The sequence below is a fragment of the Myiozetetes cayanensis genome, unplaced genomic scaffold (genome assembly GCF_022539395.1).
Source record: "Myiozetetes cayanensis isolate MyiCay16 unplaced genomic scaffold, myiCay2020 scf5-8, whole genome shotgun sequence".
In the NCBI taxonomy this organism is placed as follows: domain Eukaryota; kingdom Metazoa; phylum Chordata; class Aves; order Passeriformes; family Tyrannidae; genus Myiozetetes; species Myiozetetes cayanensis.
The window spans coordinates 63,680,357-63,696,971 of NW_026087742.1; the positions used below are offsets into that span (position 1 = coordinate 63,680,357).

Genomic DNA, 16,615 nt, shown 5'->3' on the forward strand with positions numbered 1-16,615 from the left:
GCTTTATCCACAGAGACAGAGAACTTTTGGGAAAGTATTGAGCTGCTACCCATGCTCAAAGTTGCAAGGTTTGCCAACGGACCCTTAATTTATGAAAAACAGGTCCCTGTTTTTGGAAAGACATTTCAGTGTCTATTGTCCAATTATTTCAGGACTGGAAATACAGCTTCAAAACCAAAATCTGTAGATAAATATCTGAAATAAAAGCTAGTCTTGTCAGTGTATATGTATTGACATATCTACACATTAATCATATGTAGTATGTGATATCTACTACTACTATAATTCTAATGAAAGATGTTATTTTTCTAAGAGCATTCTTATTTCAGTGCCTTTTGTTCTTCAGTAAGAAGGCTTTTAATTTCTATTCATTTTGTTACTTTGAATAAAATTTATTTTACAATATGTAGGGTTTATTTTAGAAGAAAGAACTTTTTTCATTAATGTTTCTAAATGTTTACTGCAAAAAAAAATACTTAGCAAATACTTAGCACACAGATTCCATTTTTTTTCTCTAAATTTATTTTGTCTGATATATTTTAGTTTCTTTCTTCAGGCAAACTGAACTTCAGTCAAATGGTTGCATTGATCAGTTTGTGTGTATCACAGTGCTTTACAAGACCTCTCCATGGTGTCTGGCATTCCCAAGGCCTTATGTGGTCTGTGGGATTCCTGCCCTGAAGTTTGTGTCTATTTCATCCCATTAAAACAATGGGACATTTAATGAAATTTGTTTCTGTCATCTCAGTCTGTTTCAAAATATTCATGCTGTTATTTCTCTTTTACTGCTCCAATATCTAGTTATAAACAGTGCAGCAAGTGTTTGAAAGTCTCACCCTCAACTTTTCAATTTAGGTCCTTGATTAATGAGGTGGAAGAGCTGCATAATGTTGATAATTTCTGTGTAAGTGGCAATAAATGATAACAGCATGGAATGGAAAGGTGAGGGTCTAAGAGGCAGGTGTGAAATCTAGCTGGTGTGAAGAGATAGGAAAGACACAGCTGGAGCAAAGAGACAAAGAGTATATAGCAAAAAATATCCAGCTAAAATAGTGAAATCTACTCTAAGTGGGATTATTTCAGCTAAATAGAGGCACCTGGAAGTTAGACATCTCTTTTAATTCCGCCTGATCCTCATAGCTCCCTTTTCAGTCAGTGGGAAGATTGACCCACCTGCAGATGACAGGATTATTGCCCTGGAGATACTTGTTTCTCCTCGAGAGCTAAAGGGGGCTTTGGGCAATGAAGTGTCCCCAACCTGACTGTCTGAAAGGCTATTGCTTTTAGATCTATCCCCTGTATTTGGCTGGTTCCTCTTTCCTTTACCCCAGTACCTGTGTGCAAGCTGGTTATGTCCCCTCTGTTTTGCTGAGACATTACCTTTCTTGCTGCTGAATAAATAGCCCTGACATGAGCTCTAACAGCATGTGATAACGTTACTGCTTTGATGCATTAATAAGCAGGCAGTGTCTGGACTCTAGGTATCTTTCATACTTGTAACAGTGCCTCTATTAGACAGTCTTGCCACCACATGTCTCCTCCTCTATCGTGTCAGGTCATGCTCTGGAGTTGCCCTAAAGTTTCCTTACATAATAAAGTCAGGTAGTATCCAACTATCTATAAATCTTCTAAATAGAAAATGAAAGTGTGCAAGGTCAGAGATAATGCCACTTTTATCTCTGCCTTTCTTTTTCTTTTTTTTTTTTATTTTAATGATACATGTATTTTCCTAGTTTTTTCCTAATTCTCCTAATTAATATAACAGAACAAAACTGGCGTATTGTGTCAGACTGTTTGAAGGTAAGAGTTGACCGACTTTTTCCCCCCAGACCCTTCCTTCTTACAAAAAGATTCAGGTATGATCTACAAGATATCAATACCTCTGGCTATGTGACTGTAAATCTAACCTAAACAGCACAGCTGAAATCCCTGAGGTTTGTTGCTCAGAATAGCTTCATCATGTAAGCTCACCAGGCCTTAGGGAAGTCTTCAGCTTTGCATAAAGGCACTGGGATTTCAGAATGCACTTTTCTAGGATAGCCCTTCAGGTACACTTAGGAGGCTTTACAGAGCTCCAGAGATCCCAGTTCTCCCAGCATTCATTTCTCTACTTGAGCACCCCTAAGGATACCTAACCATAGAGATCTGGTAGCTGCAAAGGCTGATGACAGCTTTCATGGTGAGATTGCCCTGGAGTTGTGAATTTGGGCAGTCAATCTTAGGACTTTGTACCAAGATTTACCTTCAAAAATTCATGTCTGGGAAGCTCTGCTGTGCATACATGGACTGTGTGGCTGTCAAAAATGTAGCATCCATCTATCAGCCTAGCTTCAAATTCTGTGGAGTCATGTAAGATCTCAGTGAGTGCATTTATATATGGAGTGTGCACTTAGATGCTTTGGCTGACAAGAAGATTAAACTATCACACCCACATTACAGCCAAAAATCTGGGATTTTCAGTTTTGCATTGATGTTTGTTTGAAAAGAATAAGCCCTGCATCAGGATGAACATTAAAGTTATCTTGAACCAAGAAAAAATTAGAACCACCACCTTTACGATTTCAGCGTGTACTCAGAACTTTCAGCTGCTGAATGACTTCAGAATTGCTGGTAGCTTGGATTAGTTTTGTTTCTAATTCAAAATTATCAAATTTACAACAGCCATGTACTTTCTTCCACTATTCTATAATAGGTCTGTATTTCTCTGTTAATGTCAACTTTACAATTACATTTCATTTTCTGAGGCCCAGGAAGTGCTTGGGAACAGTCTGGCTTTTCACTCACAAAACAGATCAAATGCAGCAGCATTAGTCAGCATTTCTTTTTCAATCCCTACATAATCCTATTATATTTTAAGCAGTGCTGTCAAAGCATATGATGCTGAGCAACAGTCTTACAGAGAACAGCCCTGTTGTGGTCTGTGTCAGTTCATGTCTTTGACTGGTTGTGAACCATGGCATATCTTGGCAAAAGACTAATGAACCTAGAGCCTCTTGTTTAAGCGTTCAGCCTATTATTCATCCCAAGCTATTTATGCTCTGTTTTTAAAGTGTATTTAAAAACACATTTAATTCTATGTGTATATTTATTTCTACAATGCCTTTTTATTTGGGGATCTTCTATCAATGCTGCTGTCTGCTTTCTATGCCATAGCAGTTTTCCCAGTATCAAGACCCTGCAACTACAACTGTATTTATTAAATGAAAAAGAGCAAGGCACTGTTCTCTAACACTGAGACTTAGGGGCTGTATCTGTATTAGACAGCCTTCAGCTCCAGATCTCCTCTGAGCTTTGAGCCAGGTCTCATCCTGAGTATAGCAGTGATTTTTATGTGCTATTCTGCAGGTGGAGCAGGGATGATTTAGAGCAGTCTCTGAAATGTGAAGGATATATTGCAGCCCACAAAACAGCTGTTTTTAAGACCTAACAATGCTTAACATGTTATGTCTGAAAGGTAGTAGAAGAGCAAGCAGGGACATTCATAAGTTCATGTCCTGCATGGTGAAGGTTGTAGGGGACTGGGGAGAGAAGGAGGAGCTAAAGCTGCTGTCACCACGTTCATACTCACATACACGTGTCATGAGAGTGACCAGGTCTTTGAAGAGTAAGTGGTTAAGTCATTTCACAGGTTGAAACAGGCAGGCATATAGGACCCTGCCTAGTAGCCCTGTGAAGGTGTGTTCCCCTTTTGATGGCACTTGGGCAGTTAACAGCAGCAATGTAGCTGTATACAGTGGATATTGACTCCTGCCATGCAGTCATGTTCATCTGTTTTCTCACTGCGACTCATCATGATTTCAGCTTGAAAATAAGTGTTAGCTTCAGAACAGTGCTATATGTTGTTTATTAGTTTTATCTGCTAAACTATAGATAGAGTTGTGATCAACCTGTCTAGGCTGTTATAGACAGTAAAATGAGTATATCCCACTTTCCTGTCCACATGTTCCCAGCATGGTCCTTTCTCAGAATGTGTTGCCTCAGCTCTGAAGAATGCTGAAATGGTGATGGTGGCATGGCTGGAAATGAATCCTATGAAGATAGAGGTTGCTGGATCAGTCAGATGATTCAAATACTCTTGAGGCTTTGTGGTTGCTGTGATGACAAACAGAAACAAGATGGGACCGTGTGTCAGAGGTTTGAGGGCAGAAGTTAGTGAGGCAGGGAACTTTTTCTTTTGAAAGCAATCAGGAAACAGAAAGATCAAGCCAAACCACTACCAAATTAAATTGTAATAACTCAAAAACCTACCTGGCACAAACAAGAATAGACCAAGTATCACTTCTTAGGGACTATGTTTGTGAAAAAATCAGAAGTTTTCCATCCAGTCAGCTAGAATACCATTGAGACAAGGTGTTAAGGTCCAAGGGCAAGCTCAGACTAAGCTTAGAGATATAGAACTCTATAGGCCCCTGCACAAAATCTGATCCACATTTTCTAAAAGAACATGTGATAAGCAAGTGTAGAAAAGCCATGTTGAATTAACTATGTTGTATCTCAACATCTATGTGAGAGACTGGTCTTATCTGTGGTGAATTTTTTCACTCTAATAAACGTGCAAGTAAGAAATTCCTATAAGTAAATAATTCTATGAAAAAATTGAAGCTGTAATGGTATTGTTATTAAAAAATCTCTGTAGATAATAATATGAAAAATGCATCTAAATGTTCCATGTTGTTTTATTACCATGTTTACTGTTTTCAGCTGCAGTAGAGTTAATTTCCTTCACAGGGGCTAGTATGGGTCTGTGTTTTGGCTTTGTACTGAGTGCAGCGTTGATAATGTAGAGATGCTTTTGTTATTGCTGATCAGTGCTTACACAGAGCCAAGGCCTTTTCTGCTTTTCGTACTGTCACGCTGACAAGGAGACTGGGGATGCATGGGAAGTTGGGAGGAGACACAGCCAGGATAGATTGCCCGAACTAACCAAAGGAATATTCCATACCATATGACATCATGCTCAGTATGATGAGCTAGGGGGAAGAGGAAGGACGGGAAGGTTTGGAGTGGTGGTGTTTGTCTTCCCAAGTAACTGTTACATGTGATGGGTCCCTACTCTCCTGGTAAATGGCTGATCACCTGCCTGCCCATGGAAAGCAGTGAATTAATTCCTTGTTTTGCTTTTCTTGTGTGTGTGGCTTTTGCTTTCCCTATTAAACTGTCTTTATCTCAACCCACGAGTTCTCTAGCTTTTACCCTTCTGTTTCATTCCCTGATCCGACTGTTGGGAAGTAAGTGAGAAGCTGTGTGGGCCTTGGTTGCTGGCTGGGGTTAAACCACAGCACCATATTACACAATAATGTGGAGTATCTTCTTCAGAGAGGTTTTAATGTTTATAGCATTACAGAGTCTGCACACAGTTGTCTCTGAAGCTGTTAAACCAAGTTCATGTCAAACAACTTGCAAGATTTCCCACTGGGATTGAATATTTCTGTTTCACTGTGTCTAGCACAATGTGTGCTCTGCACACCTGGAAAGCAGTTTCCATTCCTTCATGTCCCAAAGGAAGGTATCAATAAAAAACATCCTACTGAAGACACAACTCTTTCATATGGAAAAGCAAGACTTTAGTTCAGAATTAACAATAACAATAGAAATTCTCTGCCTTATTGTGTAGGTTTCAATCAAAATAATGTGTTAGATTGACTCCTGCAGTCATAAATTTTTCGATTTGAATTATTTTACATTGATTGCCAAGGACTGACTTGGCACTGGTGACAGGTTTTAAGACCCTTTTTATACTTTTTAGGATACCATGAAAAAGAGATTGAAGAAATCCAAAGAAATGTCCCTTGTACAAGCAGACATTTTTGGTTTTGTTTGTTGGGTTTGTTTTGGTTGGTTGGTTGGGAGTTTTTTGTGTGTTTTTTATTTTGGGAGGGAGGGTTGGTTGTTTGGTTTTTAGAGCACTTATCCACCTACCCTTTATACTTGATATAAGGAGAATCAATCTGTAGTGTCTAGACCTAAAGATAAGTGTCTAGAATAGTCACAGCCTTTTCTATTTAATATTCATGCCTAATGAATTGTGTTCTATTTACAGGTTTTATCTGGGGTGAAATTAAACAGATGTGGGATGGTGGATTACAGGACTACATTCATGATTGGTGGAACCTCATGGATTTTGTAATGAACTCCTTGTACTTAGCAACAATCTCTTTGAAAATTGTTGCATTTTCAAAGGTAAAGTTTTGAAGTTTCTTAAATGAGAAAAATTTTTAAAATAGATGAAATGAGACTTCTTCAGTCTTTCCTCTGTATTTGGAGTTGCTCAGGTTTAGCAATGCAAGAGATGTATGATGTGCTCATTGAATCCTCTATAGCAATGACAAGGAGCTAGAAGAGTATAAAAGCAAAGAAAACATTGGGTTTTATGCTATTTTCTTCTTGCCTCATGCAATCTTTTGTTATTTTGTTGTGAACTGTCATACTGTTATATTGAGGTAAAAGGAAAATTACTAATGTTTTATAGTGTTTGCATACAGTTATGTTTTTTGTTATATTTGATTATTTTTCAGTAAGAAATTATTACCCCTAAACCACATTTATACACCATGCAAAACTTTCAGACAGGACTACTAGCAACATATTTACTCAAAATTGAGGGGGCACTAAAGTGGAAGATTTTGATTTGTTTTGAAAATATATCATAAATGCAACGTGATAAAGTAAAACTGAAATGAATTAGATGGTCACTTGAGGCTATGTTTATTTTTTTCATCCTTTTCTTGGACTTGTTGTGAATAGTTTTATATTTCACTGTTTGAAGTATCTTCCTGCAGAACAGCCATTCTTTCCAAAGCCATAGAATATGTTGTATGAACATTCTGTATTGCATTCAACATGAATCCATAGTATGATAGAAATTCCTCATAAAATGAAATGTGTTAATCAAATAATGGTCTTGAGCACAAGGATACCACATCTGAAAGGAAATTAAAGCATTTCTCACCCTTTGTCACAGAGTATTTATCACATCCAAGTAAAGATAAGCTCATTTTTGCTGGCCACTGTATCAGCATTGTATTTCAGCTTTTTCAAGAACCCTACCACCAACTACCCTGTATGCGTGGAAGGAAAGTCTCTCCTCTTCCAAGACACTTTTGATTGGGCCAAGGAGAGAGCCATTAAGTAGCTAGTTACAGCTTCATCTCCTCAAGCAGCAGCTGTTCTTGCTGCAGCCCTGCCATAAGTGTAGAGGAACTTAGGAACCTCTAATTTCTGTACTCCTGTGTCTGTTGACAAATGTCCATATGTCAGACGGCCAGGAGCAAGGATGAGCAAAGACCTGGGATATGGTGACACACCAGACTTCTCCTTTGACAAAAGGTTTCTGCATGCTGGGTCTCTGACTGCAAACCTTTGGAAGTCTTCTCACTCAAAGAAATTTGGAGCTATTCCCTGAAAGAGGAAGGTGTTCCAAAATGTGGAAAGCTATTATTTAAAGATAATGAAATGCCTTTTTATACACAAGGACGCCTTATAAAATGACTGGAAGATAAATAGTCATTTCACTTTCCCATGTAACAAAGTGAACAGTTCATTGAAACAGATGTTTCCAAAGTATTGGAGTTGACCAATTATTCACTTTAGAATAATATTAATTAGAAGACATTATAATCCTTTCATCTCCTAGAGAGCTTCCGCTTACGGTAATCACATTCAAAGGTGACAGTGTCTGTGCATCCATTACTCTCCAAATTGATGCTTGCATGTCGGTGGTAATCAACACAGTGCATAAAGCACTCTTTGATTCTGCAGCTATTATTTTTTTACTGCATGTTCAGTGTTGTATCTAAAAACCTTTTTGTTCCTTTAAAAAGCCTCAGTTGTGGTACTCAACTGAAACACATGATGATATAATGAACAGACTAATGCAAGTGTGATTTAATATCCAGCCACATTTCCTTCACATACCTACAACAGAGTTCCTTAACACTATGCCAGATGAGATTGAGAAGAGGCCAAATGTAATCATGATGTTTTGCTGTAAAGCTTTAATTTTCTTGTCCTAAGCCTTGCGAGATAGGCTTTCCAAAGTTACAGCTTTTCTGTATTTATTAATTCAAATATATAAGCTCATATGAATTGGCTCAAGACACCTAAAAAAACATTTTGACCAGCTCCCTTGAATAAAATTATGAGTACCCTCATGCTGCTCTCCTCTGTGATAAATATTCCCAGAGTAAAACTTAGTGTTTATTGCCCATTTAAGGCTCTCTGACTGATGCGGTAGTTAATTAGATGGATATTTACAGCAGCTGATGGGATAGTGTAAAATACACCAAAGCATTTAATTTCAGGATGAAGGACTGCTAAGATAAAGTTATCAGTTTCATTGCCAGCATTCAAATAAAATGAGTACATCACATAATTTTTAAAGGGCTATGCTTTTTGTCTCTGTGTATCAACATGTGAGGTCTTTCTAAATTATCCAGTATGTCCACTGAAAATGCTTTATTCTCCATAAAAATGTCATAATAAATAATGCATTGTCAGACATTTTTAGAAAGTACAAGATGACAAATTTTAAACAATACATTTGTTTTGATGGAGGGTTATAGATAGAAATCATGGTGCTTTAGGAAAAAATGGTTCTTTTTATGGTTTTGAAAGATAGTTTGTTTTGTACCAATGTGTAAAATTAGGTGCAGTGCCACCTTCTATGCAGAACCTCCTTGCTTTATCTTGAATATTTGTTAAACCTGATCATTGGATCGAGTGCTATTTGTTTCCAATTCTGCTAGAAAGTTCATATTACTGATAATTTGTCTCAGCTCTGACATGAAGAACTAGTACAGAAACATGTTCCTGTTCTGGGAAAGAAGTCTGAAAAGTAACTAAAATTACATTATTTGTCTCAGTATTTACTGGTGTAAGGATAACTGTGTCAGGTCTACTTTGTTCAGTAGTAAATAAAATTATATATCTCCTCTACCACCAGTTCTGCAGAAGCTAACATCTTCTTACATGTTTGCATTGTAAAATGGTTTTGATTGATATTTTACCAGATTCACAGACCAAATGTCAATATATATTGGAGGATTAACACCCCTCTGTCCCTGAGAAATTATGGTCTCAATTCTTCAGAGTAGTTACCATTTTAAAGCTCTCTGCAAGGTCATCCCCTTACCCCCTTGCTACTGCTGCTCTGAAATTTAGCATAATGATTGCAAAGATTGACTCATACATTTTAAAATAGGAAGAGTTCACACTTACATATGACCTCTCAGGGAAGGATTTAAAGTACTTTCCCTGAAATTAATATTATTTAACTTTTCTTTTTGTGATCAGAAAAAGGGGGGTCACCTTTGACCAAGGTCTGAAAGCCCATTAAACATTCAAGTAGCCTGATCTACATGTCTATTTGATCTCTGTTGGTGCTTTCATAAGATCTACAGATCATGTCTTTTGTTTTAATGTGAAAACAGTGATCACTCAGCTTTTTTCTCACAAATGGTTCTTATATTAGATTTGCATTGGAATTCCTTTGAGTAAGGATCAAGAATTACTATCTTGTATGCCCTGGGTGACATCACAAAAGCATCATATATTGTCTTTAAACTCTACTATTTATATGCTGCTCAATTTGTTTTTTGCTCTTCTTAATTTTCCACTGATGTACCATGTAAATTTTCTTCAACCAGTGAACCAATTATAGGTATTATTTAATCACATTAAGCAATGGTTGGTTTTGTTACATGTCAAAAGGTTCTGTTTGCATTTCAAGTGGGGACAGAAATTCATCAGGGTCACAAAATAATAGAGGACTGCAGAGTATCAACATCGTGATTTACAGCAAGCTCAGTGTTGCTATATTTGCTCTTATCATTTTCCATTCCTTCGAACAATAACCATTTATTTATTATATGTAGAACAGAAGAACATCAACAAGCATGTGTGAGAGAACAAATACTACAATTTTGGATGTTTTGATTTGTTTGACCCTACGATACAGTTTCTCTTCCCCCCCCTTTTTTTTTTTTTTCATAAAAAATGTTCCTGATTTTAGCATACCTTGACTTTTTGCTCTGCTTTTTATTTTCCTTTTTTCATGGAAGTTTCTTTACTCTCTAGATTTTTGTTGATATTTCTAGATTCCTTTTCAGCATCTACTACTGCAGTTAGTGAAATCAGTAGGGTTTTATTGCTAGAGTCCTCTTATCCTCATTATTTTCTTTCTGTCTTCTTACAGTTAATATATTTCACAAATAATTTCCCAACTTATTTCTCAGGCCTTCACCTTTCTTGTTTTTTTTTTTTTTTGTACCAAGTATTTCCGTTCTCTTACATAATGTTTCTTCAAAACTAAAATAATAGCCATCACTCTCTGCTTACAACTATGACACCTTTGGAATTGTATCCACACATGCAGGAAGAATTTGGTCCCAATGAAGGCAGAGTCCTTTAAGCTGAAATGACATAGTTGTGGCTTTGATTTCCATTTTTACAAATAAGAGGTTATTTGATCTTTTATGAATGTTTTAACGAACAAGTTTTCTGTCTTGATACACGACATCACAGACAAAGTCCTGTATTCTCACCTTTCTCCTCAACATCATTACTTTTAGAAAATGTGACATTTTATACATCTAGCCAGACTACAGCTGTAAGACAACCTCTTCCCTTCCCCAACAATCAATGAGGAGAAAATGAGAAAGTTGAAAGAGCAACTCATCTGACCTGTTTGGGATATCTGCTTTCCTAGTACTCTAGAAATGCTCATTTTTCTTTGCTGACTGCAAAACAAGGTGACAGAGAGCACAGATATGGCTGTCCACATCTGATTCATTCAACTTCAATCCTTGTTCTCTTGCTATATCATATGCTGTACTTATTCAGTTTCCTGTAGTTCCATGTTTTTCTCAGAAGGGTTCCTTAGTTTTCTCCCATCTCCCCCTCTTCTGTAACTTCCTTGGAGTCTGCCCCTACTTTCCCTAATGTCTGCAGTTTGATGCTTTTGATTGTCTACCAAAACCTCCATCTCTTCTGAGTTCCAAATATGTTCTTTATTTTACTTTATTAGTAAAAATTATTCCCCCAGCACATCTAGTGTACTTCTCCCCAATATGATCATCTACTCAGATGCTCAGGTTTAGGTTCAGCACTTAATCTTTGTTTGTACCAGCAATTGTTCCTAGTTATTTAATAGGTGCAAGTTTGCAGCTATGAGGCTTATAAAAGTGCCATGAGAATCTGCGATACTGTGTTGTATAATATTATTCAAAGAAAAACCTTGTAGGAACCATACTGAGAAGTTTTCAGCTCCCTCTTCTCAATAAACACTGAACAAATTTTCTTCTGCTTTTTCTTCTTGTTTTATCTCTTAACTGTTGTCTTTGGTAACTAAATTCTGTTTTCTCCTGCCTGCTTTTCATCACTGATCTTGAATCAATCAGAACTGAACTGAAGGGCACTAGTAGATGAGGCACAAGAGCATGTCTCTTGAAGCTATAATTCCAAATGCAGTAAGACTTGATTTTACAGCATGATCATTAGGGAGAGGATAGTCTAATGCAGAGAGTACTGATCCATGACTCCAGCAGGTCTAGATTTAGCTCCCTGCTCTGTAGAGAACAAATATTACTGGTGAATTAAATGTAAGGCTGAATAAGTCTTAACTCTTTAATGTACTGTTCTCTTATTTTGGAATTCCCATCTACAAATCCATAGACCTTCAATTGCTATGGCTGCTTGTATATGAGTAAATGAAATTGTGCAAGGATTGCTGTCAGGCACTGGGACAGTTGCACATGCACTAGCAGTCATTTAGAGAAACCCTGATGTGGTGGAGTACTCTGCAAACTATCAGTGTCCAGCATGCCCAGTTCCCATTACAATTTGAATCATAGAATCACAGAATCATAGAATAGGATGGGTTGGAAGGGATCTTTAAAGGTCAAGTAGTCCAGTGCCTCTGGACATCAAGTAGTCCAGTGCCAGGGACATCTTCAACATGATAAGTCCACTCAGAGCCCCATCCAGCCTGACCTTGAATGTGTCCAGGGATGGGACATCTACCACCTTGCTGGGCAACCTGTACCAGTGTTTTCTCACCCTCATCATAAAAAATTTCTTCCTTATGTCTAGTCTGAATCTACCCTTTTTCAGTATAAAACCATTAGCCCATGTCCTGTTGCTACAGGCCCAATTAAAAAGTCTATCTCATCTTTCTTATAAGCTCCCTTGAAGTACTGGAAGGCTGCAATAAGGTCTCCCCAAAGACATCTTTTCTCCAGGCTGAACAACCCCAACTCTCTCAGCCTTTCCTCAGAAGAGAGGTGCTCCAACTTTCTGATCATTTTCATCGTACTCCTCTGGACCTCCTCCAACAGGCCTGTGTCTTTCCTTTACTGAAGATGCCAAAGCTGGATGCAGGTGGGGTCTCACCAGAAGGGAAGTAGAGGGACAGAACCACCTCCCTTGACCAGCTGGCAGCACTTCTTGTGTAGCCCAGGACACAGTTGGCTTTCTGGACTGTGAGCACACGATGCTAGTTCATGCCCAGCTTTTCATCCAGCAGTACTCCATCTCCATCTCTACACAGTCCCTTCATTCCCCAGCCTGTATTGGTACAGGACTTTGCACTTAGTCTTGTTAAACCTCATGTGGTTTCCTTGACCCACTTCTTGAGCTTGTTCACATCCCTCTGAATGGTGTGCTGTCCTTCTGGTATGTCAACTGCACCACTCAGCTTGGTGTCACCTGCAGATTTGCTGAGGGTGCCCTCAATCCCTCTGTCTATGTCATTGATATTAAACAGTACTGGTCCAAACACAAATCCCTGAGGGACACTACTTGTCACTGATCTCCATTTGAACATCGAGCTGTTGTCCACTTCTCTATGGCTGCAACCAATTCTTTATCCACCAGAAAGTTCACACAGCAAATCCATCTCTCTCCAGTTTAGAAAGAACAATGTTGCAGGGGACAGTGTCAAAGGACAAAAGATAGATGACATCTGTAGCCCTTCCTCTGCCCACTGATCTAAGCACTCCATTGTAGAAGGCCACTAGATTAGTTAGGCAGGACTTGCCCTTGGTGAAAGTGTGGTGGTTGTCTTGAATCAACTCCCTGTCCTCCATGTACCTTAGCAGAGCTTCTAGGAGGATCTGTTCCATGACCTTCTCAGGCACAGAAATGAGGCTGACAGGCTGGTTGTTCCAAGGGTATTCCTTTCTCCCCTTTTTAAAAATGGGTTCAATATTTTCCTCTTTCCAGTCACCAGGGACTTCACCTGACTGCCATGACATTTAAAGTATCACGGAGAGTGACTTGGAAACCACATTAGCCAGTTTCTTTAGGATTCTGGAATGCATCTCATCAGGTCCCATAAACTTATGTATGTTCAAGCTCCTCAGGTGGTCTTGAACCACTCTGAGAGTAGTCACCTTCTTTGGAGGATGAGTGTGGCATTGAAATGCTGTGGTGCCTGTGTTGTATCATCTTGCCCCAGTGACACAGAGGAGTCCCTTCCTTACTGCTGAGGGCATGCACAGCGGTTTTGAAGGAAGCATTGTATGGCCTAAAGTAGGTAAATACAGACTACACAATAGTCCCTCTTTGAAAGGGGCTTTATATTATATTATCCCTTCTTTTTAGAGTGCTTCATATCATAAATTCTGTCCTCTGATATGTTCCATAAAACAGATTACTGAGATGAAATAAATAATAATGAGTCTGCCACAGTAGTTAAGCCTAATTTCAAAGTCATATCTTTCATCTTCAAGAAATTTTTGGTAGAACTGGAACAGGAAAGACTCTCAGTTCCAGGGATCAGACTCTTTGATAATGAGGCACACAAGCAGTTTGACATGGTTCATTAATAAGTAGCTTTTTCATCATTGGTCTAGTATTAGTGATTAAGTTATATACTTATTCCTTGATTGAATGCTTTCTTCCTACTTGTCAATATTTTTGTGGGTTTCTATCCATAATTGTTAGCACTGCACTGTTCTTCAAAGAAATCATTTACCTGATTTTACAATTGGAAGTTTCTATAATTCTAAAAATCCAGGTGTTCAAAACTGTTCCTTTTGTTCCATCAGAATTTTTAGACTTGCTTTTGTTACTTTAAAAGTTTATTGTGATATCTGCAAATTAACTGAACAGCTTATATAGAAACTGGCATATTTGTTTATGTATAAAACTAGAGGAGTAATTTCTTCCTTTCTGCTTGTTTTCAGTATAGTGGGTTAGTTCCACGGGAGAACTGGGACATGTGGCATCCAACCCTGGTGGCTGAGGCCCTGTTCGCAATTGCAAACATCTTTAGCTCCCTGCGCTTGATCTCGTTATTCACTGCCAATTCTCACCTGGGACCTCTGCAGATATCTCTAGGAAGAATGCTGCTGGACATTTTGAAGTTTCTCTTCATATACTGCCTTGTGCTGCTAGCTTTTGCAAATGGATTGAACCAGCTGTACTTCTACTATGAGACAAATGAACCTGGCAACTGCAAAGGAATACGATGTGAAAAGCAGAATAATGCATTTTCAACGTAAGTGTCTGATCTATTTCTATCCTCCCCTTCTGCCTCAAATATTTTAATCACTTTGATGCTGTTTACAAGAAAGAGACTCCCTTTTCTTTTGGTATTACACTGGTGTCCTGACAACCACATTTAGTATTACCCTAATTAAAATTTAAAAAAAAAAATAATACTACATCGCTCCGTAATAATTTCACCCTAAACCACAGTGAAGTCCATGCAATTCAAGATATCTCGAAAGATAAAAGGTAAAGTAAAGGTAAGAGGAAGAAATATGAGATTAGGAGGTATATATTTAGAATTAAGGTCACCAGATCAGAGCTTACTTATCCAGGCAGCTCTAACTCCGCATTTCTTCCATGTCTACCTGTAAGCACTAAACAAGTCTGCTGCCTAACATAAAGATTTCTTGTAAATGTGATAAACTGATGCAGGGAAAGAAAATGCAGTCCAATCTTCTACTGACCCTAAACACAATCAAATTTCTATTCTAATTCTTGTTATAAATAATGTATTTTTCTTTCCCTTTAAAATCAGTTTTATTTCATTCTGGTTTTTAGTTCATCTGTAATGCCAAAATACTACCAAATTAGCACTAATTCTCTTCTCATCTTTCAACTTCCAGCCTGAATCAAACTCCTGCTATAAATGTCTGTTCCCTACTTACTTCTGTGTATCTAGGCTGTTTTTAAAATAAAATTGCTTGCTTCTCAAGGTAGATAATTTTATAAAAATAGCCGCCTTTATGTCATATTAATCAACTCTCTTTTCTCAGGTGCAGCATATTTATATTTCATATTAATAACATCTATGCAGGTCTAAATTTTCTGTGATCTGAACAGAAAAGCACAGGGAGATTTTTCAGAGCTCAGCTCTCAGGGAAGCAATATTATTAATCTGGGAAATAGCAGGGACTACTGGTACTAATCTCAGAAGATGGTACCAAGGCAAACTGTGATGCCTTATGAGACTTTTCAGCAATTGTGGGGAGGATGGAATAATGTTTTTTCAATTTGTGCTCAGTCAAGTGTAAACTGTACAAGAGGCTCCAGAGCTGTACTTTAGCACTCAGATATACTGTGTTACAGGAGCAGAGATTCAGGACCTGCCCTCTCAGATCCTCTCTCTAAGATAGAAGTGTACTGGGTTGCAGGGAAACATTTCACAGATGATACCACATGCTGGGAAGGAGATCAAAGGGTTGCATTTTGTCCATCTCTGGACAGGACATCCCAGAGTGTGGGATAATGTAGGGTGATATGAGTCCCTGCAGTTCAGCAGCCCCCCTGCTCTGGGTGTGGTAGGGATAGCACTGGTGACCCACACATCCTCTGTGGGTAACCTGCTTCTGGTGTTGGAGTGAAGGAGCAGGAGAGAGGCCACAGGGAAGATTATGCAGAAAATTTTGTTCCAAACTTTTGAGAAGAAAAAAGCATCACTGGGGCCATGCTTATAACATTATAGTGTAGCTTAATATTGTACAAAAGTGAAAATTTTTCAAGCTATCTAGTTTCAGAGGATTATTTTCCAAAGTTCATCATTGTTACTAGCTTCCTAGCCATTGTTCCAAACTTCACTAAGGGAATATCATATACTTTAGTTATAAAAGAACAAGTTTCTTTTGAGAACAGCATGCTTGTCTTTTTTTCTGTCTCTCTTCTTTGCCAAACAAAACATATGCTAATGATAATAATGTCTTTCTAATTATACAACTCCTTTTATCTCAGTGGTTCTCAACACAAACCAGAATTGTATAAACTGACTAGGTATGAGGATACTATACTTCTTCAACATCCTGGTGAAATACAAACACTGAGTAACTTTTGGATTCTTACTATACTCCCTTCTGTCAAGGCAAAGGGTCAAAGTGCTTCAAAGGAAGATGTCCATCATAAGATCTCTAAAGCTATATTTATCCCTCTGAAGTATGAACAAAATCAGGATAATTTCTAGATTCTGTATTATATATCTAGAGGTTCAGAATTGAAACATTAAGCTGTTGTTTTGCTAGAAAGACATTCCATCTATGTTGACTATATTGTGGTAAGTATCATTCACCTCAGTCAAGTCAAGGACTTTTGTGTGTTTTGCAAAAAACTGAAGAATCTGAAAACTAAATGTGTTGTT

The 16,615-nt window shown here is 38.0% G+C and overlaps 1 protein-coding gene across 5 annotated transcripts in view; it reads left to right on the top strand.

The window, feature by feature from the left end:
* The window catches only part of TRPC4 (transient receptor potential cation channel subfamily C member 4), a 134,823-nt gene that overhangs the window by 103,001 nt on the left and 15,207 nt on the right, over positions 1-16,615 (top strand). For all 5 annotated transcript variants that reach the window (XM_050331615.1, XM_050331616.1, XM_050331620.1 and 2 more), the window contains 2 exons: positions 6,041-6,180; positions 14,184-14,497. In XM_050331615.1, coding sequence (XP_050187572.1) covers positions 6,041-6,180; positions 14,184-14,497 — 454 coding nt within the window. The remainder of the gene's footprint in view (positions 1-6,040; positions 6,181-14,183; positions 14,498-16,615) is intronic.